At 38.7% G+C, this 24,396-nt stretch overlaps 1 protein-coding gene across 6 annotated transcripts in view; it reads right to left on the bottom strand.

Moving 5' to 3' along the window:
• The window catches only part of ELN (elastin), a 157,480-nt gene that overhangs the window by 27,884 nt on the left and 105,200 nt on the right, over window positions 1-24,396 (bottom strand). For all 6 annotated transcript variants that reach the window (XM_089657245.1, XM_089657265.1, XM_089657271.1 and 3 more), the window contains 10 exons: window positions 19,888-19,950; window positions 17,694-17,750; window positions 13,990-14,154; window positions 13,856-13,903; window positions 10,119-10,328; window positions 7,949-7,978; window positions 7,664-7,696; window positions 6,062-6,088; window positions 4,014-4,049; window positions 3,553-3,588 (listed from right to left, as the gene is read on the bottom strand). In XM_089657245.1, coding sequence (XP_089513371.1) covers window positions 3,553-3,588; window positions 4,014-4,049; window positions 6,062-6,088; window positions 7,664-7,696; window positions 7,949-7,978; window positions 10,119-10,328; window positions 13,856-13,903; window positions 13,990-14,154; window positions 17,694-17,750; window positions 19,888-19,950 — 705 coding nt within the window. The remainder of the gene's footprint in view (window positions 1-3,552; window positions 3,589-4,013; window positions 4,050-6,061; window positions 6,089-7,663; window positions 7,697-7,948; window positions 7,979-10,118; window positions 10,329-13,855; window positions 13,904-13,989; window positions 14,155-17,693; window positions 17,751-19,887; window positions 19,951-24,396) is intronic.

The following is a 24,396-nucleotide window of genomic DNA, read 5'->3' as shown; positions in this document are numbered from 1 at the left end:
TTTTGGACGCGATGGACGTTTCTCAGTTTCCAGGCAGAAAGAACAGTAAAAATGCAGGCAGGGCACAGGACAAAGCACTAGGGACAAAATGTATGTGAAATGGTTTGATACAGTAATGCTTTACTATGTGATTTTAGTGAATGTCACTTTTTGTCATTTTTGAATTTCCCACCGTTCCGTCCCCCGTATGTCCCGACACTCACAGGGAACGGAACCCAGATGACAGATGCCGGCATCCGCCAGATTACATTGCCGGGGACACTGCAGGAGGGACATTGCGGGAGCGCAGGACAAGGTAAGTGATCGAGGGATCCCGGAGCAGCGCTGCATGGTAAGCTCGAGTGTAGCTCGGGGTTACCGCTTGTGGTTCTGAAACTTTACCCCGAGCTACACTCGGGAATACTGCCAGGGAGGCTACTAAATGAACACAACAAAGAAATGGGAGTTCTTTAAAAAGACTGTATGTGAACACACTGCAAAATATATTCCCATGGGCAACAAGTTTAAAAGGCTAAAAATCAAACCTATGTGGCTTACGGCCAAAGTTAAAAAAGCTATAGATAATAAGAAAAGAGCTTTTATTAAATATAAAAATGAAGGAACGCTATCATCATTTAAACATTACAAAGAATATAACAGAATATGTAAAAAGGAAATAAAGGCCACAGAAATTGAAAACGAATGAAAGATTGCAAAGGATAGCAGGACCAACGACCAAAAATTCTTCAAATATATTAATAGTAAAAAGGTCTGGTCTGAGCATGTAGGCCCTTTACAAAATAATCTAGAGTGGGTGACTGGGGACAAAGAGAAGGCAAATTTATTAAATACCTTCTTCAGCTCTGTGTATACAAAGGAGCATGGGGGAGCTCTTGTCCATAATGGGCATGGTATTGACACAACTCTAGATGATCCACAATGGCTCACAATTGATATGATCCAAAAATATTTAGACAGAATAAAGGTGAATAAAGCACCTGGACCAGATGGGATACACCCACGGATCCTTAAAGAATTAAGCTCTGTCATTTTAATGACTGGCATATTACCACTGGATTGGCGTAAGGCCAATCTGGTGCCAATATTTAAAAAGGGATCAAAATCTTTACCAAGTAATTACAGACCTGTTAGTTTAACATCTATAGTTGGGAAGATACTGGAGAGTTTAGTAAAAGACCACATGGATAAGCTCTTGCTAGAAAAAAATATTTTAAGCTACAGACAGCATGGATTCATGAAAGACAGAAGTTGTCAAACAAATCTGATTTCTTTTTATGAGGAGGTGAGCAAAACCTTGGACAGAAGGCTGGTGGAGGATGTGGTATACTTGGATTTTGCAAAAGCATTTGGCATTTGGAACACGGCTAATGTGTAAGGTAAAGTCTACAGGCTTGGAAATATCTGTATGTAATTGAATAGAAAACTGGCGAAAAGACCAAATTCATAGAGTAGTAGTTAATGATTCATACTCTGAATGGTCTACGGTTGTCAGTGGTGTACTCCAAGGTTCAGTGTTGGGACCCTTACTTTTTAATATATTTATAAACGATATAGGGTCTGGGATTAAAAATCTCATTATAGTCTTTACAGATGACACCAAGCTGTGCAGTGGAATAACGTCCTTACATGATGTCTCCAATTTACAAGCTGACCTCAATGCACTGTTTAATTGGGCAACTATGTGGCAAATGAGATTTAATGTTGATAAATGTAAGGTTATGCACTTGGGGGTTAAGAATATGCATGCATCATACATACTAGGGGGGGTACAACTGGGGGAATCAATGGTGGAGAAGGATCTGGGGGTTCTGGTAGATCACAAGCTTAATAATGGCATGCAATGCCAAGCTGCGGTTTCTAAAGCTAGCAAAATCCTCTCTTGTATTAACAGAGGTATAGACTCCAGAGAGAGAGATATCATTTTACCCCTGCACTGTACAAATCATTAGTAATATCTCATCTGGAATATGCAGTTCAGTTTTGGGCAACAATTCATAAAAAGAACATTGGGAACTGGAGAAAGTACAGAGAAGGGCAACCAAACTGATACAAGGCATGGAGGAGCTCAGCTATGAGGAAAGATTAGAGGAACTGAATTTATTCTCTCTTGAGAAGAGGAGATTAAGGGGAGATATGATCAATATGTCTAAATATATCAGTGGTTCATATAGTGAACTTGGGGTAGAGTTATTCACCCTGAGGTCATCACAGAGGACAAGGGGGCACTCTATACGTCTGGAGGAAAATAAATTTAATCTCCAAATACGGAAAGGTTTCTTCACAGTGAGAGCTGTGAAATGTGGAATAGATTAGACTCCCTCAAGAGTTGGTTTTGGCCAACTCAGTGGATTGCTTTAGAAAAGGCCTGGATTCTTTCTTGGATAAACAGAATATAACTGGTTACTAACATTTATAGGTAAAGTTGATCCAGAGAATATCCGATTGCCTCTTGTGAGATCAGGAAGGAATTTTTCCCCTCCAGGAGCAAAATGGATCATGTTTTGCTGGTTTTTTTTTTCCTTCCTCTGGATCAACTGTGGGTGTAGAATTAGAAGTTTTTTTATTTTTTTATGGTTGAACTGGATGGACTTTTGTCTTTTTTCAGCCAGACTATGTAGCTAAGAAAGGTATATTGCAGGAATTGTTTCAAATTCCAAAATATGCTATGAATGACTCACCTAAATGCAAAGTTTAATGTTAAAAACACTTAATAACTAAATACAAGTTTATATAACCTTGAACATTATTACAGACCTCCAACTAGCAGGCCACCTGGTCCAACTCCTCTAACTATGTGACAGAATATGAATAGTTACTCATGTACTTTGTCATGTATTTACTTGTTAGCTACATGTTTATTATTAAGTAGTTCTAATTGTGGTAAGATGTTAATGTATTACCATACATAACAAAGTTAACATCATATCTAAAGCCAAAACTTTTTTTTTTTCATTTTGGATGGAGTAGGAAATTGCTTAAATCTGTCAGGTTTTTGCCATCTGTTTCCCCTTGAAGAGATTTCGCTTCACCTTCTGTTTTGTAGACGCAGCAGGAAGAAAGGGTAATTTCTCCATAATGAAGGAAATATCCTCTTAGATAGTTATCCCTGGAGCAAGTATTCCCACTGGAACACTTCCCATCTATTCCTGTTCTAGCCATTTAAATTTTTGAATTTTCATTCACTTTTAATCCCAGTAATAATGGTCACCTGGTCAAATAGAAAGGGTAAATCTTTCAAGTGGGAGCATAGACAGTGATAAAAGACTAAAGGGGAATCTAAGCCTTCATCGCTATCCGGGGCCCCAGCAGTCTAAAATGTCATTCCTGACAGGAAAAAACAATTATTAAACAAACTGCAGCAAGTCACAGAGATATTAGTATATTAATGCATTAAAGTTAGGATTTCTTTAATAAAATTTCCCATCTACTAAGAATTTTTTATTGCAGGAATGCTCTAAAATACTATCAATGATTCACCTAAACTCAAAATTTTATGTTAAACAACACTTACTATCTAAATACATAAATAGAATGTTTAAAAATATTACAGACCTCCAATTGGCAGGCCACCTGGTCCAACTCCTCCAACTATGGAAGAAAAATTATAAACACGTCACATTGTGTTTCATTTCTAGTTGCTATATATACATTTATGTTTATGTATGGCACTATTAATATTGTACATTTGGTGAAATGATAAAATTCTAATATTTATGAGACAATAAAAAATTAGACACTGTTTTACAGTCTGTTGACTTGCTGTGCTAGATTTTGGTTTTCTGGATGCTGTTCCTTAAATTCAGGCCTATTTATTAGGCTAAATGTATCAGCCTATAGAGACGGTTTACAGATGATATTATTAATACACTCCAAGACAGAATGTATGATAATGTTTAATGTGTTTTTCCACTGCTGAGAGTGTTAGTTAAAGTACAAGGGTAACATTCTATAAATCCATGCAAAACACCTTTTTATTGTATTCCTAAATATACCATGTAAAATTAAATACACACCTCCAATTGGCAGGCCACCTGGTCCAACACCTCCAGCTATGTAACACAAAACAATGAGTGACATTACTACTTTCAACTACAGAAAATATGTAATTACTTATTTGTGTGAGTTGCATTCAAGTGGCCCAGTTACCATATCAAGGCACATTAAGTGATAATTACACTTGGAAATGTAGTTCTTTTGCATCACCCAGAAAATCTGTAGGTATTGTTTTTCCCCAGATTTGGGTTGTGGTCCCTTGGTAAGTCCTTAGTTGGGTCTCAGAATTTGGAAGCTTGGAGAGACCTTGGGTAGGTAGGAAAGAGCCTAGAAACTCTGGCAATTGGGACTTTGGTCCCGAAAGGGTTAACCCACCTGCAAGGGATGCTTGAAAAGCCAAAGAAGGGAGTCAGCACCTGTCTAAGAGCTTTAGTGGAGTAGTCCACAGCTGTGAGAAAGTGTGGGCTATCCGGTGAATGTGCCCCTAAACCCAAGTGTGGGACTGAGATACTGGTGGTGAGCCATTTTATGTTATTTAGTATAAAAGGACTATGGACTGTTTTATTTTTGCTGAAGGAAGCTATTTGTGTTTGGGAGACCAGTAAAAACTATTTACTAAATGACTGTCTGGTGATTTCAGTTGCTCCATATTACAGTATACAGAATTTACAGCGATGAACATTTCTCAATGGCGGTGCCTCTGTTGGAACTAGAAGTCACAAGTGTTTTGCAACAACATAAACCTACCTGGATGTCTGTTAAAACAAATGTATAGCACAATATTCTTTAGAATTAATGGCGCCCGCCCGTGGGTCCGCATTCCTCTTTGCGGTTGGTGCGGCTGCACGGATTTTTGTGCGGATTCCGCAGCGGCACCACCCACACAGATGTGAACCAGGGGTCACCCAGTTCTGTTTTTAATGGGTATTTTTTATGAGAAAAAAAAGTGTCAGCCGATCACAAAGCATATTCATGCAGACAGACTTCTGTAATGGACTGCTGCTTAAGGAAAGATCTGGGTGATGTCTGGTTCTGGCAGTATTCATGTCAGTCAATTGACTGACTAAGGTGATTTAGTGCATTGATTGAGAGTGATGAAAGGATTCTTACTGCAAATAGCAACCTGTTTGATGTCAATAGAAGTAAGGGGAGATTTACTAAAACTGGTGCACTCAGAATCTGGTGCAGCTGTGCATGGTAGCCAATCAGCTTCTAACTTCAGCTTGTTTGATTAAAGCGATTGTAAAGGCATTTTTTTTAAATAACAAACATCTCTATACTTACCTGCTCTGTTGAACAGAGCGGACCTGAACCTCCTCTTCTTGGGTCACCTGCTGGCACTCCAGGCTCCTCCTCTCTATCCAGTGCTCCCACAGGAAGCCACATCCCATGGGGGCACTCGTGCGTGCTTGTTCCCGAGCCCCACTACTGTGTCCATTGATACAGACAGCAGGACTCGGCTCCACCCCCCCGATCTCTCATCACTAGAGTTGATTGACAGGTATGGGCGTGCACTGCGCTAGATTGGAAAAGGCTCAGGTGAGAATAAGGGGGGGGGGGGGGGGAGCTGAAGGTATCCTGTAGCAGAGAAGGTTTTTTACCTTGATGCATAGAATGCATTAAGGTAAATAACCTCAAGGCTTTAGAAGCACTTTAAGCTTTGGCAATAAAGCCTAGAAGCTGATTGGTTTCTATACAGAGCTGCACCAGATTTTACACTCTCCTGTTTTAGCAAATAAACCTCTTACTACCTTTCTTTTTTGTGAAAGCTTTCCTTTACATCTGTTACTCCACTTTATTCTAAAACCCTTATATATTCAGACTCTGGCACTTTACGCCACTGCCAAACTTCAAGGTAATCAATGTTAAGTTTGACTAAATTGGATAAGAATCCTACCGATCAGGATCCTTGTATCAGTATCGTGTATGTAATCACTTAAACTGACAAATACCAACACGGAGCTATATTTAGCCAATATTTTTCCTCTATGAGATTGCTGCTATTATTGCACAACGTATACAGCTGATTTGATTTCACAATAAGCAGTACTTAGAGCATAATGCCTACCTCCAACAGGAAGACCACCAGCTCCAACTGGAAGACAAAAACATGTAATAAAGGATGTCATTACAAAGAAAAGCTATTTGTGTACACAGAATAAAGTATGTGTGATGAAACTAGGAATGTGGTTGTTGTACAGCAGATCAATAGCAAAGATAATGTATAACAATATACCTTAAGCTGATGTCAGATGGGTGATTCTCTTGCTTCAGGCAAATTGCCAGCAGCAGGATCACTAAAAAGGCTGTCTTTCTATCCCTATGGAATTGCTTCCTCTGTGGCCAGATGCATCAAGATGTCACTTTGTTGTTGGCTCGAATGCTGCTGAATCTCGATCACTATCAGAAACAGATTCTCGCTGTCTCAGCTACAGAGGGAACGATTCCATATGGACAAGCAGACAGCCTGCTGACTAATTTTGACAAATTGTCAGCAGTAGGATTGCTAAAGGTAGAGCTGAAATCTTACATCAGCCCTATGGAAATGCAGAGTCTTACTAGATTAGAAAAATTAAACATAAAGTTGACAATTAACTACTTTAAAAAGTACATGGGTACATTGCATCTTAAATAAAGCAAGTCTACAGTTTTAATGTTTGTAGAAGTAAAGAGTATGATATCCCAACGTTTCATATTCCTGATATGTGTCTGCTGTACACTTCCAGAACCCCTGTTTTCCTATTTCAAACTAACCACTCTAGGCATGATAGCACATCCATCTCAGAGTGGTCAGTTTTCTGGCTGTGCTGGGAGAACAGCCTGCCTGTACTCCAATGGTCAGTCTTGTGCTGACAACCCCCTCCCTGCACTGCCATTCACTGGGAAGTTCACAGTGCACTGCTTTTCTTCCACCCCCACCTCTCTAACTTCTATGCAGCTGAGAACAGAGATTATGAAACCACTTTAAAATAAAAAATGTATTTATAATGTTTTTTTTAACATCTATGCACAAATGTTTTGTTTTTTATTTCTATTTGAAAGGAAATGGGTTGTTTTACAAGGTGAGGGTTCACGTATACTTTATTCTTCAAACTATCTGGTAAAGTTTATTTTCTTTATTTTGAGCAGAACCCTAAATGAGATGATCATTATCATCACAAGGTGGTTTAATCACATAAGGACATTTTTCCTCTTGCACCTGATCCTTCAACCATATACGTAGAAGACAGGAGGATCAAAGTATTGTCAGGCTAGTATTACAGAAGGCCCCAAAATTCTGGAGACTTGCTCAATGATGGTTAGATATTACTCTACCTATCATTCTCAAGGAGAAACCTGCTCATCTATTACCATTCACAGAAATTACTGACATCTGGAAGAAAGGTATTAAACCATACAACTCCCTATGTATGCTATTTCCTATGCAATAAAATAAAGATGATGATCACAGTGATTCACAAATGGGGAGCAAGCACTTTTATCTCTCTGTATCATTTAATTAATACATAATACTCACAATTTCACAATAGTTTTTAAGTACATATTTTTAATAGTGACAAGTCTCCAGTTACAAATATCTTATCTTATGTACTATTCTCAAGACTAAAATAAAGGTAGTTACACAATAAACTATAGGTAAAAAGTTCAGAAACATAAGGCGTAAACCTACCTCCACCTGGAAGCCCACCAATCCCTAATCCAACTGCAGAAGAGAAGAGATCAACATGAAATTCTAGTTTGGTTCAGTAAACATTTTTTCTAGAATGAAAGACAGCTTTCCTGGAGTAGCAGACCATTCTCTTTGGTAACATTTCTGCAATGCATTTCTCCAAAATTTTGCCCAAAAATCTTGATTTCACTCATCAAATACATAATTCAGTTAATTTACCTACATAAATATACAAGAATTCAGCTTTAAAAATACATAGCTACCATTTCTGTAATTGCAACTCACCTCCAGTTTTCGGTGGTTTGACACCAATTCCTGAATAACAAAATATACAATAAAGGATTAGCACTTTAAGCAAAACAGTCTACACTTACAAGATATATATAATATATTGCTTAAGCTTTAAAATTATTATTACAGTGTCTAATGATTTCAACTTGGGTGGGTGGGTAAGGGTCAATTTGATCAATGACAGGCTCTCACTGCAGGTGGGGGGTGTTGATTGGTGTCAGGCTTTTTCTGTGGAAGGGTGTTGGGGGGCCAATTTTGGTGTTGCCTAGGGCAGCACAAAACTTAAATACACCACTGCATATTTAGGGAAATTTACTAAAACTGGAGCAGCTAGAATCTGGATCATCTGTACATATCAACCAATCAGCTTCAAGCTTTCATTTTCAAAACTTAACTGAACAAACTGAAAATAAGAGCTGATTGGTTGCCATGTACAGCTGATCCAGATTCTGTTTGATCCAGTTTGGGCACATTCCCCCATAATGTTTGATTGGTAGATTGCTTAGCATCTACTCTTAACTTTTCTGTCACTGTTATTTCACAGTTTCCATACATTATTCCAAAAGTAGATAAAGTTTGTAGATAAAGAAAATGTAATCAACTAACCAGTGCCAAGCCTGGCCAAGCACATTTTTCTTTATTTTCATTACCATACTTATGTTTTTTACTCTAGTTAACAGCCATCATTTGCAAAAAATTATTTTGCAACTAGTAATAAAGCCAGCATTAAAGGAAGTGGGGATGGTTTAATAAAGGAATAGAGACTATTCACTTAGCAAAGTGAATTTTGCAAATTAAATGTTCAGAGAGCCTAATAAATAAGATGAAACTGTATTCACTTCAATCTACCAATCACGTGCTAGCATTTTTTTTACATTTCTCTCATGCGTGACTTAACCCTAGTTCGTGTTATTTATTATCATTCCCATTTAACCACTTGATCTCTGGAAGGTTTTTGCCCCTTTATGACCAGGGTATTTTTTGCTTTTCATCCCTGTGCTACTTTAACTAGCAATTGCTTGGTCATGCAACTCTGTACCAAAATTAAATTTATATAATTTTTTTTCACACAAATAGAGCTTTTTAGTGGCATTTGATCATCACTGGGTTTTGTATTTTTTATTGTGTAAGCAAAAAAAGACCAAAAATTGTACCCTCCACCAACATGTTCTATTTTCTGGAATACAACATATCAAATATCTTTATAAATTTAGGTCAAAATATATTCTGGTACATGTCTTTGGTTGAAAAAAAAAAATCTCAATCAGTGTGTATGAATTGGTTTGTGTGAAATCTATGGTGTCTACAAACTATTGTATATATACTGGATTTTTTGCAGTTATAGACGCTGTACTGGTAATGGTGGTGATCACGGACTTATAGTAGGACTGTGATAGTGTGGCAGGAAATCTGGCACTAAGAGACACAGGCTGGAAGGGACACTAACTAACTGACATTGATGTCGTTAGTGACACTAATATTGTGATCAGATATAATACTATACGCTGTACTAATGACACTGGCTGAAAAGGAGTTAACATCTAGGAGGGCATTCAACGAGTTAACGGTGTGCCTAACAATGTGTAATGTATGTAATGTGTACTGCTTTTACTAAAAAATCTGGCTGTTTTTTATCCCTACTTTTCAGGGAGTAGAAACAGCCAGATCACTGCTCTGCTTACATAGAGTTCTTTGTGTTTGTTACCATAGATTGGACACAGCCGATAAAAAGATTTCAGCTGAAATCATTGTCTGAAACCTGCTGACAAACTCATGCTGTGTCCATTCACAGCATGGTTTAGCATGGGCACCTGAAACCCAGAAGGCAGGCGGTGATTTACGGGAACATCACCCAGCTTGGTTGTGCAGCCCACCAGCAGTACATGTAATGTGGGAGGGTAGCAAGCAGTTAAACTGGACAACTTACTTTGCTTGGTGAACAGCCTCTACTTCTTTAGTAAATCAACCCTGTAAGTTGAGAGGGGCCAGCAGGTAAGATAAAAGTAGTATCTTTGTCTCAACTTAAAATGTATCACCTGAGACAAGATCCTCACATCATGGTTAGAGTGGCATTGGCTATGTAAAAGTCTATATTTGCTTGCTGTATGCATTGAAAAAGCAAAAAAAAAAAAAGTACTAGTACTACTACTATTTAAATACTTACCTCCAGGAACACCACCAACTCCGGGAATGCCACCAACTCCAGGAATGCCACCAATTCCAGGAATGCCACCAACTCCAGGAATGCCACCAACTCCAGGAATGCCACCAACACCTGGTATGCCACCTACTCCTGGTATGCCACCTACTCCTGGTATGCCACCTACTCCAGGAACACCTCCAACACCAGGAATACCACCAACGCCAGGAATACCTATGGAAACATACAGTTTATGCATTATCACTGTAGGAATAAAATTATCACTATAGGAATAAAATGCAGAAATAAATTCCAGAAAATATGGTTTAGGTAGTTTTTTAAGGAAACTATATTATGGAAAAAATGCTGCAAATAATTTATACTGTGAATCCTCTATTCTTGTTTCACTGAGACCTATTTTCCAAATAATTCTGTTCTCGTTAAAATTTTCATTTCTATTTAATCCAAATTGTGTGTCTATTGCAGGTCCTTTCAAGGCTTTTTTTTTTTGTTTTGTTTTAGCCCCAGTTTACACATATGCGATTGTGTTGCATTTCATGCACAATTCACATGCCTGATGCAGGGGTCCTGCAAGACTCCAAAATGTTACTCTTGCTGTAACTATGTGATTGCTTACGAAAGCTTTGGACCCATACTGGAGTACTTTGGTGTGCTGGTAACATTTCTCCCCTGTTGTGTTGCATTGCAATGCACACACTATCACGAAGATAACATGAGTTCCTACAATGGCGGTTCATACAGATGCGATGAGAACGCAGTGTGTTTTGTATGCAGGCGAAAAAGGGGTCAAGTGCGAGTTTGCAGTGATGTGATTTAAAATTGAAGCCATTTGTGGGAAGAAAGATTCACAGCTTAGTTTTTACATAGGAGATGTGGTTTTGCATTGAAGTGGAGTGGAAGGCTTTTTGCCTAGGAGAGGATCACAGAGCTTTTTTGGGCTGAGGAAATTTGCATTAAAAACTTGAGCCTATTTACACATGCAATGCAAAAACGCGATATCGACATGCATATATGTGAACCCAGGCATAAGGTGCTGGGTGAATGGGACAGTTGAGCCTTGCAGTTACAGTTAAAGCGGAACTTCACTTAAAAAGTGAAGCGCTGCTGATTCTCCCCCCTCCCAGCCATTTATTGAGATGCAGTCTTTTTTTGGTGGGGGGAAGAGGGATAAGTACCATTTTTTGTCAGTACCTGCTCCCTTTTCTGCCATGTTGGGTGGGATGACAGAGGTGGAATCTATGGTAAGTACCTGGTTTTTAAAGGTAAGCAGCTACAATATTTAGTAAAATCTCTATTCAAAGTATAACCAAAGTAAACCTAAGAACACAAATGTTATTCTATCCTTATAAGCAGCTTTATTCTTCTTTTAAGGCTTAGTACATTCTCTGCAACTACAGAAAAACACCTGCTGATCCTATTGATACATTTCCTGATTACTGAACTGAAATCAGAATTCTCAGCCACCTTCTGTGAACTACACAGCAATGCCCCTTTAAGTAATGGCGATAAGGATAAAGGGCTGTGTTTGTAGTCAAAATTGGGAGAACATCTTAGGGTAACAACACTACTCCTCCACAGACACAGAATGATGCGTACTGTCACCCTAGGATAGGAAGGGGTTGATTTACTAAAACTGGAGAGTGCAAAATCTGGTAGAGTTGTGCATAGCAACCATTCAGCTTGTTTAATAAAGCTTTGACAAAAAGACCTGGATGCGGATTGGTTTCTATGGAGAGCTGCACCAGATGTTGCACTCTCCAGTTTTAGTAAATTAAACCGAAGTGTGTCTTTTGGCAGAATCAACTGGTGAAAATAAAGGAAAAAAAACATGTAAAAAGGAAACTAATGCAGGTGCCACATCTAGGAACTGGTAAGCAGCAATATATGATTTTTCTCCTTTTAGGTTAGGTTATGCATTTATTGTGTTTTGTTTCTGGGGTTTAGTGAGACCAATCTGCATTACATATTTTTCTCCTATAGATGTCACTCTGATCCACAGATTTTAGAAAGTCTGCAAACTTGTGTTTTAACTAGAACTAACATTGAATGCCACTAAAGTGGAAACATCAATGTGAATAAAGGAAATATGATAGCTAGGCTACATCAGCTAAATCTGTATTTTATACATGAGTCATACTGATATATAACAAGAGGAGTAGAGAAAGGGGTTTCCACAGTACTGTACAAGCAAACAGATTTCATTTTAATTTTCTGTCCTGCAATCAACTGAAAAAAGTAGATCCTATCGTGTCCTAGGAACAGTCCATGTTTTGCTTTATTATATGATATGGTCATGTGTTTATGAGTTTCCTTCACACTCCCTCCCTATAATAAAACAGCTAAGGATGGATAAAACTTCTCACTAAGCTAGGGTAATTTATAAATGTATCCAAACATACTAACATATTCTGTTTGTGTAGTAAAAAAAGTTCTTGTAGAATGAGATATTAAAATGCAATTTATCCAGATAAGATTATAAATACATCAAGCAAAATACTGTTATTTTCACTGATTGATAAAAAAGTCCCATAAACGGCAGTGTAGCTCTTCAGAATTAGAAACCCATACAATGGTGGGTAATACATAAAATATGGCTTCATAACATGTTTACCATTTATATCACACATATATATATATTGATATATCAAAAACAGTAAATGCAGTTTCAAACAATAAGAGAGAAACTATAGGAGAGATACACTGATTAATACAAGTGCACAGTCTAAATCAGCTATTAGCAACCTTTTTAACATGGAGAAACACTTGAACTAACTTTCCAGGCTCAGGTAACCCCTGCTAAAAAAATACTATATCTACAGCTGACTGTACATTACTGTGCTGGTCACTGTATCGTGTTTGTGCTGATGACCATTCTGGACTGTCTGGATCAGTCACTGGTCATGGTTGAGGGATGTGTGGGTGAGTAGAGAGATGTCCTTCCATTAGGTTGTGTCCAATGATCGATACTGGCGGAAAACCCTCTTAGGACTTGGGCTGCTGCCTTTCTGGTATGGCCTTAAGGTAGTTTCCACATGTAGACTTGGAATAATAGAAAAGAAGGAGTGCCCAATGTCCAAAAGAATGCAAGTTTGATGGTAGATTTAAGCCCTTCATGTACTTGTCACTATTCTCAATAATAAACACCTCCTAATTTACCATCAAACTTGTGTTCAAGGTGCTCCTGGACATCAGAAGCTCCTTCTTCACTATTATTCCATATGGGGGGGGTCACTGGGAGGAATATCCCTTACATTTTTGGTCATTGGAAAGATCCCCCCCTTCCCCACAGATTGTTAAAAAGATCATTTTTGTCAGCGGTTACTTATCTAAGAGGCAGAATGTGCTCACTGCTCAAGGAACCCCTAGCAATCTCTAGAGGAACCCTGGGATTTCATGGGACCCTCGTTGAGAAAGGCTGGTCTAGATATTGTGATGGATTATTCTTAAAATGGTAATAATAATAAGTTAGAGGCAGATGAAGTATAATAGTAACATAACAATAATGTTAAAATTGTCTACAATAGAATTAAAGAAACAGTAGGTACATATTGATAGCATTATGATTATTCAGTTAAAATGAAAGCCTAAAAAAATATGTTTTTTGAATATATGGACACATGGTATAGTGGCCCACTTGGATTCAGTCCACCAATGGCTCTTTCAGTAAAATTAGTCAGACACTGATGAAATACCAACTTGAACAGCCATGACATTTGTAGAATATAGTACTAGTGGCTTACCATATTTAGGAGGTTTGCCACCAGGCTGAACTCCAAGTTGGGGTATTCCTGTAAAAAAGCAATATAATCATTTTTCTAAAAGCCAAACATTTCAGTTTTTTAAAAATTTTTGTAATCTTTAAATTAAGTATTACCAGCTCCTGGTAGTGCTCCACCCCCAGGTAAAACACCCCCAGCTCCAGGATAAAGGCCAGGCACGACACCAGGAATAGCTCCACCTCCAGGACCTAAACCTGGCACAGCACCAGGGATGCCACCAACTCCAGGTCCAACACCAGGTATACCTCCGACTCCAGCTACTGTATGAGGTCACATGATCAAAAAGACATGTTCACTATTAATTTAAAACAGGCTTTGGTGCACTGTATACAGTTTACATGTTTAGGCAAACCAGATGGGCAAAAGTGAAAATTGTAGCTTCTAATATGAAACTTGTCTGTTTTTTAGACCTTTGAAAGCAAGAGCCAAATTCTGGACCAGCACTTTTCCTTTTATAGTCTTTTATAGTCTTAGAAATTCAATGAAAACCATATAACAAAGCAAAGCAAACAGCCAAATGTGCTAAAAAGCTGGTCTTATTAGTTTTTATGTGTGCCTAAATAAACAAGTTAGATCATAACTGATACAACGTTATTTTATAGGCTTGGTTTGTGCTACATTTAAGGTTACTTCCATATTTTTGTTATATTGCCTGCAAGATATTATTACATAACTCTTAAAAAATCCATAAACAGGATTATATTATCTGTACATCAGAGATGTTGTGTATTAGCTGTGATTGTTCAAAGGCTTAGCTGCCTGGTGTTAATTTCCACATGTGGTACAAAAACAGTCCCGTCTTTCAATAGATTTGGATAATGGTTGCTATTATACATGATCTTGATACAAAACAGTGCAGGTAAGGCTACGTTGACAGAACTGTAAAACACCTGCTTATTTTCAAGTAAACATTCACTGATAGGGTCTCACTGGAGGAAAGGAGATTTGCTGATGTTGCCCAAAGCAACCGATCGCATTTAAAAACTGTTTTCTAGAGTTAATATGTGTGTTTGGTTGCCATAATAAACCCCCTTTTATTCTGTTTCCACCAGTTTTATGCAATATGCCTGCAATCATTATGTCATACAGTTGACTTGACATAAATGACCCAGTTCTCTTTTTTAAAAGTACAGAGACCTTTGCCATCTCAAAATTATAAAACTGCAAAGCAGATCATGATGAGAGAAAGGTAGATATTCCATATTTTGTAGACACAAGGGGGTAGATATACTAAAACTAATGCACTCAGATTCTGGTGCAGATGTGCATAGTAGCCAATCAATTTCTAACTTCAGCTTGTTCATTTAAGCTTTGGCAATACAACTGGAAGTTAATTGGTTTCTATTCAGAGTTGCACCAGAATTTCCACCCTCCAGTTTTAGTAAATAGCCCCGATGGACACACAAAATAAAGCCATATACAAATGAAGTACTGTACTTTAGGTAGTGCTTGCCACAAGCTGGAGCTCTGCAATAGAGTTCTGGTTCTAAACCAGAAGTCTAATTTAGAGCTCCGACTTGTGTCAAGCAGGGAAGCTTTGGTCATGACGTAAGTCACAAGTGGAAGCTCTTTAACAGACCAGTGGCTTAGAAGGACTTGGTATAGGCATCACCTGCGGTAATCCTCTTGTAAGTTGTATTATTGTACATGTCCATTATTCTAATGCTAACTTTCCTGCACCTTGTCTTTCTATTTTTATCATTTTGATTATTTGTTTCCCATAAAAGCCTGCAAGAAATCTACTGCTCTTTGAGGACTTTGCCATTAATTTGAAATGTTTTACCTCTTTTAGTTTAGGGTTAGGTTTTTATTGCCACCAGTGTCCTCACTGGCAATACTTCCCAGCACTACCTGTCCCAATAACACAACAAGAAGTAAGAAAATCTTCTGAGCAAGGACACAAGCGGCAACAAAATCTGACAACTCTTTTCCAGTCTACTTATAAAAGTTCTTTTATTCCTGTCTTTGTTGGTGACATTCTCCTCATCTCCTGTTTTGGTGACACAATAGGAAAAGAAGGAAAATCTCAGAATTTTGGTGCTTTAAGCAAAAACAACTTAAAAGGGGTTCGAAACCTGATTTACTTGTTATAAAAGTAATGTTATTCCAATCTGTGCTCAAATTGAAGATATTCTACTAATTTCCTGTCTTGGAGACACAATAGAAAGAGAAGGGAAATCTCCCAAATAGGGGTCTAGAATCAAAAACAACTTGATATGGGTTCTAGACCTGCCTTATTCGATTTTATTCCTATCTGTGTTCAAATTGAGGACATCCTTCTCATTTCCTGCCCTGGACTTAGAAGAGAAGGGTAGAAAGAGCAATGAAAACCCAAGAGAAGTTCTAGCCCTTCCCTAATCTATAAAATTTGAAAATAAAGGTTTTGGATGGTAATCTAATTTAAAAGTAAGCAGTTGTTAGATAAAATCCTAATATAAGGAATCAGTAAGACATGCCAAAATCAAGTGCTAATGACTTTTGCTTGCAGGGGACTGAAAATGACGGTGTCAAAGTTAACTTCAGGCAAACAACTAAATCCACATATGATATGCATACATATATAGAGTTTGGACTCTTTTACCTACCAAGAATTATATTTCTGTCCATGCATTCCTGAGATTTATACAGTCCCACATCTAGGTGAATGACACCACTTACAGTTTAAGTGGAATTAAACTAACCTCCTCCCTCCATCTTGCCATCATTGACATCCTCACCCTGTCTTCAGCGTTCACGATCTTCAGCCATCTTGATTGACCAGATCAGAATATTATAACTCCCACACATGAGCATAAACATTTATTTATTCCTGCACTGTAGTGTTCTGAAAATGCACACTGAGCTGTTCTTGCCCAGCTCAGTGTACATTCTAAAGAAGATTGCAAACAGGAAGATAAGTTTTTACTTGCATATCATATCTCTTCTACAGTAGAGAGGTTTCCTGTTCAGAATTTTCTTTTTTAAAGATTAGTTTAGCTTAGTTTTTATGTATACAAAAAATCACCAAACAAATCGTGAAGTAATTCCTATATAAATGCTGCTGCTCATTAGTGTAAACACCAATAAAATAATAATAAAAAATAACAAACAGCGCAAATAAATTATACAATAAACAATAAAAGAAAGAAATACATATAAGTTTTTTGTATTTCTTTCTTTTATTATTTATTGTATAATATATTTCTGCTGTTTGATATTTATTATTATTAGCTTATTTTTTAGTTGCATAGCATATCTCTTCTACAGTAAAGAGCCTTCCTGTTCACAATTTTCTTTTTAAAGATTAGTTTAGCTTTAAAGAGTACAGTGGGGTCCTCTCCCCACCTCTAGCCTTCTGTCTGGACAGTGAAAGAGTAGATACAGACAAATGAGGTCATCCTCTGCTCGCGCTGCTGCCTTTTTCTATAGACATATTCTTTGTTAATCAGGGGCGGACTGACAACTCATGGGGCCCCCAGGCAATAGGGGATCATGGGGCCCCTGTGTCCTTGCCCAAACTCAAAAAAGCCTATGAAAAAGGTACCAGGGGCATCTTATGGGGCCCCCTACTGACCCCGGGCCCTCAGGCAGTGCCTGAGTTTCCAAATGGTCAGTCCGCCCCTGTTGTTAATAAATTTGCATGCAGCACATCTAAATGGCTTCTTACATGTCTAATTCAGGTATTTATGCTACTTGTATGAAAAGGTACATTTAATGATTTTATGTCTTTTATATTTGCCTGGAGTCCAGCTTTAAGTATAACCTAGTGCAGGTAAAGTAGATTATTAAAAAAAAAACAATAGAAAATGGAGGGACTCACCACCATATCTTCCAGCCTTAGCTGCAGCTTTAGCGGCTGCGGCCTGAGCGCCTACTCCTAATCACAGGAAAGACAGAGAGGGAAATCGTTAGTCGTGGCAAGGCTCTACAGCCATCAGAACACCTGTTTCTTATTACGTCACTCTGCACATTAACGGTGGGATCCTGCCATAACAGGATAAAACTGAGAAAAGGAAATTAATTCACATTTAAAAGAACACATTTGGGATCATACAGGTCACCAAAATGTTTTCAAGCCAAGATGGACACAGAATAATATAAGTTATAGCCTGTCTACAAGTACACCAAGTTTGACTTATTCTGCTGTCTCCCTGCAGCCCCTTCCTTCTCTATGATGTATGTACTTTCTTAACCTAGCTATTCAGCATAAGGCCCATGCAATATTCAAAACAGATGCTATATGTTTACTTTATTTGCATGCATAAAGAAAACCTGTTAGTGAGCCTCCCAAAATGATATAAATGACTGCGAATTAACTTGGGAGTACTTACTATGGTTACTAGAGGTTAAACAAAAACAGAACGCTGTCAGGAAATACACTGTACTTTGCTACAATCAGATCATTCCTGGTATGCCACATATTGTATATACTGTATATATATATATATTTCTGAAATATGACATAACCTGGTACCTTAGCTATGAGCTTCCTGTGTGGGCACAATCTTGTCGGAGGTACCCCTTGCTAAATTTTCACCTCCTTAGCCATATTTAAAAGCTATAAATAATGAATACATATGAGCTAAAGCTAGTAACACTCCACTATTACGAGCTGAGATGCCTGTTCCCTTCCCTCACACCCTCTTGTCTTCCTCTCGCTATCCTCGCTGCTTTGTTAAAGCGGCTTTACTGCCATGTAAGTTGATATGGTATATAAAGAATACATTATAAAAAAGGCAAAAGTACATTGGTGGTCAGGGAGGACTTCCACACACCAAGACACTGTACTTGATTGGAAATGCGGTGGAAAGGATTTGAAGAGTGAGCATGTTGTTTTTTTCAACTGGAGACATCAAACTAAAATCCTTTACAGGGAGCCATACATCACTTGTATTATTAATATTTATTATTATACAGTATTTATATTTGCTCAGCACTTTACAATATAAAGGGAGACAATACAGCAACTATACAGTGCAATACAAGAGGGTCAGGAGGGCCCTGCTCCTTGGAGCTTACAATCTTTTGGATCCTTTTATTAGGTTATTAATTTCCCAAGTTCCCCCTGTTGTATTATTGCATGCTAGTAACTCCAAATCTATGTTCATTTTATTGTGTTTATCCCGCAAATGTATATTTCAAAATCCACTATATAGTCTGAACTCACAACATGAAAAATAAACAGCTCTGTGTCGAATAATTATATTCTGGTTTGGGACTGTATTTTAAACCCCTTGTTTTATATTATATATAGCTTTTTAAAATTTTAAGAATATATTGGTGAGTGTTTTACATAAAATTATTTTCAAATATAGTTAATCTCACTGCCTTTAACTGTCTGCTGATCCAGAAATCAGCTTGGGTATTCTGCTATTCAGGCTCAGAAGTCTGAAATCCCAACCTGCTGTATAATGATAAACTAAGTATACAGCCTGCATGGTTCCCTTGTGACTCACCTATTCCCTCCACCTGCACTTTTTCTATTGGCTTGCAAATGTGATGGATGGCCCCATTGGGCAATAATAAAAACATTGCTGGAGGGAAAGGGCGGGCTACATGATGTCCATGCAAGCTGTGGTTGCAGTTTTCATTATAGAGTATTCTTGAAAAGGAATACATTTAGAGGAACTCAGAAGATAGTTTAACATGGTTAGAATGTCAACAGGTACATGCCAAATTCTTATTCTGGGTTCAAAGGAAACCTTCTGAAAAAGTTATTTGACTAGCTGTCACAGACTCTGATACACGGGTCTAGAACAACTATGTCAACTACTAAATTAAAATGAAGTCCAAATGCCTATTCTCTATAATTGCTGGATTTACTCAGGACCTTTTGAAGCCACTGGATTAGGACAATCAGGTAGCTAGCAATTTCTGTAGATAAGGTCAACAATGTAGACTACATAGTCTATAAGTGTGGATTAATTTCCAGGTAATTATAATGCTTCAAACATACACAGGGCACTCTTTGAGAAATTGTGGCATAACAAATAGACGCTCTGTCCAGTACATACCAGTTCCTGTAGGATATCCAGCTTTGCCACCAGCTCCAGCTCCCAAAGCACCAGCACCAAAACCTGCAGTGCAGGATAAGAATTTAATTAGTAAGGTGTCACATGCTTAAAATGTAATTATGTAGCGGAAAAGGCTCAATTGGTATTGGTGGTGGAAAACCATTGAAAGGACAGTTCAATGCAGAAGGGATTTGTACAGCAGGTCTATTATTATACAGGATTTATATAGCGCCAACAGTTTGCTCAGCGCTTTACATTATAGTGGGAGATAATACAGTAACAATACAGATCAATACAACAGGGATTTGAGGGCCCTGCTCCTTGGAGCTTACAATCTAGGAGGGAGGGGTTAGTGGTACAAAAGGTAATAACTGTGGGGGATGGAGTGGTTGGAAGAGTAGAGGATTCCAGTATTAGCAGAGGGCGGGATAGGCTTCCCTGAAGAGATAGGTTTTCAGTGATCGCCTAAAAGTGAGCAGAGTAGGTGATAGTCTGATAGATTGGGGTAGGGAGTTCCAGAGGATGGGGGAAGCTCTGGAGAAGTCCTGGAGATGAGCATGGGAGGAGAAAACAAGGGTGCTAGAGAGTAGGAGGTCTTGCGAGGAGCAGAGAGTACGGTTTGGGTGATGTTTAGAGACAAGGCCGGAGATGTAATTTGGGGCAGTGTTATGAACGCCTTTATACGTCAGTGTTAGTGTTTTGAATTTTATCCGTTGGGCAATTGGAAGCCAGTGGAGGGATTGGCAGAGAGGGTTGGTAAATACAGAACAGTTAGTAATGGGGATGAGTCTGGCAGCAGCATTCATGATAGACTGAAGTGGGGATAGCCTGCGATGAGGTAGGCCAATGAGGAGGGAGTTACAATAGTCAAGGCGAGATATAACAAGGGAGTGAGTAAGTTGCTTAGTGGTTTCTGGGGTTAGGAACGGTCGTATCTTGGAGATGTTGCGGAGGTGAAGTCTACACGATTTTGTCAGCGATTGGATCTGAGGCTGAAAGGACAGATGGGAGTCTAGGATTACACCCAGTACCCTGGCATGAGGGGATGGACTGATGATTGTGTTATCGATCTTGATGGTGAAGTCAGTGGAGGTGGCACGGGCTGGGGGGAATACTAAGAGCTCAATTTTGGAAAGATTTAGATTGAGCAAGTGGAGTGACATCCAAGCCGATATGTCACTTAGTACACTAGCAATGCGAGTGGAGACTGAAGGGGTGAGGTGAAGGGTAGACACATAGATTTGTGTGTCATCAGCATAGAGATGGTAATTGAAGCCGTGGGAGTTTATCAATTGACCAAGGGAGGAGGTGTAGATGGAGAAGGGAAGGGGTCCGAGGACAGAACCTTGAGGGACCCCTACAGAGAGAGGGAGTGAAGAGGAGGTGGCAGCGTTATAGGTAACACTGAAGGAGCGCTGCGATAGATAGGAGGAAAACCAGGAGAGAGTGGAGTCTCTGAGGCCAAGAGAGTGTAGTTTTATGAGGAGGAGGGGATGGTCAACCGTGTCAAAAACCGCAGAGAGGTCAAGTAGTAAGAATACTGAATAGTGGCCGTTGGTTTTAGCAGTTAGTAGATCATTAGTGAGTTTTAGTAGGGCAGTTTCAGTGGAGTGTTGGGGGCGAAAGCCAGACTGTAAAGGGTCCAGAAGGTTGTTGTCAGTGAGGTGGGAGCTCAGACGCTTGTAGACTAAGCGTTCTAGGAGTTTAGAGGTGAATGGCAGCAGGGAGATGGGTCTTAAGTTGTTCAGGTTGGTGGGGTCCACGGAGGGTTTTTTAAGTATGGGAGTGACGTGTGCGTGCTTTAGAGGGGAGGAGAAGGCACCACCATTGCATAAACAAACAAAACATCTGCTTGTCTGAATCACATATTAAACTCAGGTCATCTCCTGACTAACTGGACACCCCCTAATGGGTGGCCCAAAACAAATCAACAGCACATTAACCTTTTTAGTGTTTTGTTAGCAATCAGCCTTTTCCCAACAGGCTTCCACAGCAGAGAGAGAGAGAGAAAGAGTGAGAAAGAGAGAGCCCTGAGCATCAGTCTGCTCACATATAAAAAGGGCTGTGGACAGCTGAGAACAGTGTTGCTAACCATCAGTATTTTTGCTGGCAGCCAGTAAAAAACAGGCACTTTTCTCCTGCCAGTAAAAGTACGTGAGAGGAAAAGGTTGCCAGTTACCACCATGGCTGTGACGCTCAGCTCTAAACTGTGCATGCGCAGTTCTGGTCTGGAGCCAGCCGAGACCATCCTAGTGCCTGCTACAGTGTGTTCAGGTGGCGCCCTCCTGAGTCCTGTCCCTGAGCTGCTTACTTACTACATTGACTAATATCTACCAAAATCACATTGCTATTTGCATATTGTACTTGTTTGTAGCCTAAATACTGAAATTTGCACTTAAAACTGTAGTTTTTTAATTTTTGGAAACGCCAGTATAAACTTGATTGTGCCTGTAAATCTAGGGTGTTCTGTTAGTGAATTTCAGTCTGGTAGATTGGCAACACTGGCTGAGAGTAATAATGACATCTGGCTACCTGGAAGGATGTGGACCTAAGAGTGGAGGCTCAGCTATGAGGAAAAAGTATCTGTGCTGAATTTTTTTCTCCCAAGAAAAGAGGCAATAAAGGGGGTTACGTTCACCAAGTATAAATACATTAATGGTCCATTTAGTGAACATGGTACAAATTATTCACTTTACGGTCATTAAAAGAACAAGGGGGCACTCTATTGAGGAAAAGAGATTTTAACTCCACATATGAAAAGGCTGTAGTAGAAAATGAGGAATAGACTCCCTCAGGAACTAGTTGTAACCATCTTGGTTGATTAATTAAAAAAATCTGGAGGCATTCCTAAATTCATACAATATAACTGCATAGAACTAATAACATCAGATTGTTCTATGGACAATCTGATTGTCTTATTGGATGAGGGAGGGTTTTTTTTCCTTGTTGAAACAAATTGGACCATGCCTTACAAGGGCTTTTTTGCCTTCCTCTGGATAAATTGTGGGTATAGGATTCTGTTAATGGAGATTTCCTGTTTATTTATTAATTTATTTTTCTATTGGTTGAACTGGATTTCTTTTTTCAATTATGTAACTATGTAAAAGCTTTACTTATCCTCCAGGCTCTTGAATAGAATTTAATAAGATCTGAGAACACAAAACGTTTGTTTTCTCTATATCTGTCATATATCCCATCACCACGTGTATGTGAGAAACCTAGGTGACACATACACACCATTCACAATCCTGCCAGCCAGTGCCAAACACTATGAAATGTTATTCATTTCTAAAAGTGACAATATTTTTGTGCTTATTTAGGACACAATAAAACTGGCCTTGCCTATTCAGATTTTCCCATTCATAAACAAAATGGTTTATAGCTGCACAAACACATACTTGTATAAATGTTTTGTTGTCGCAATAAAAAAAGCTATTAAATATTGGCCCTTTCCCCCAAGTTATCCCCCTGTCAGACTTTTGGGCTTTGTACCAAGCTGAGAGGGGGTCATCAAGTCTTCACACTCACTTGCTGAAGACTGAGCCATTCCCTGCATAGGAATATTGCTAGATCTTGGCTAAGCCACAGAGAATGCTTTATATGTTGGGTTGTCTCCCTTCAGGTTGGCATTCAGTGAACAGAAGGATGCAGGTCTGGGGGAGATGGCACGCTTAGTTTTTTTTTCATCTCAATAAATACAAGATATTCCATTTGACAAGAATAGTTGCAGGTATCTATATAACTGATTTTACATAAATGTTTAAAACTTATTGAAATGTCTGGATTGGTGGGCTTTGGTAGGGCACATACAGCATAGTGCATTAGTTCAGTCTTTGTAGAACAGCTTGAATTTGCAAATAACTGGGGTTTCTTTTAGTGCTCTGTTTTAGGATTAATAAATTGCATTGGTGTTCCCAAATTAATTCAAAAACATGGATACTGTACTAGGAAACACACAAAGGCCCTAATGCAAACACGCCAAGCTACATACATAGCTTGTTTCTTAATATAATATCTTTACATGATTGATTAATTGTCAGCTTTGCATCTCAGTATTTAATTATATACTAGTAAGGGCCAGCATATAATTCAGCACTGATGGATAATATCTTGGAAGGTTATCCATTCACTGGTTTTATCACTGTATATGTTCAGCAAGGGTGCTGTCTAAACATTTTAATAATAAAAAAATTTACTAAGGGAGATTTGTCAGTTCTGTCACAGTGAAGCAATGTAAAGCATCATTGAACTGGAGGTGGGGGCCTTCCACATCGTCTGTCTTTCATATACACTCACCAGCCACTTTATTAGGTACGCTTTGCGTGCCAAAAAAATATTCCCCACACCATTAAGCCATCACCACCAGCCTGAACCATTGAACAAGGCAGGATGGATCCATGCTTTCAAGTTGTTTACTCCAAATTCTGACTATACCATCTGATTGTCGCAGCAACCAGTCTGCCCATTCTCCTCTGACCTCTGACATCAACAAGACATTTTTGTCCACAC

The sequence above is a fragment of the Staurois parvus genome, unplaced genomic scaffold, assembly GCF_062004578.1.
Source record: "Staurois parvus isolate SC_StPar_1 unplaced genomic scaffold, SC_StPar_1.0 ptg000029l, whole genome shotgun sequence".
In the NCBI taxonomy this organism is placed as follows: Eukaryota; Metazoa; Chordata; class Amphibia; order Anura; family Ranidae; genus Staurois; species Staurois parvus.
The sequence above is the reverse complement of the archived record's forward strand: the minus strand, read 5'-3'. Positions and strand labels throughout refer to the sequence as shown.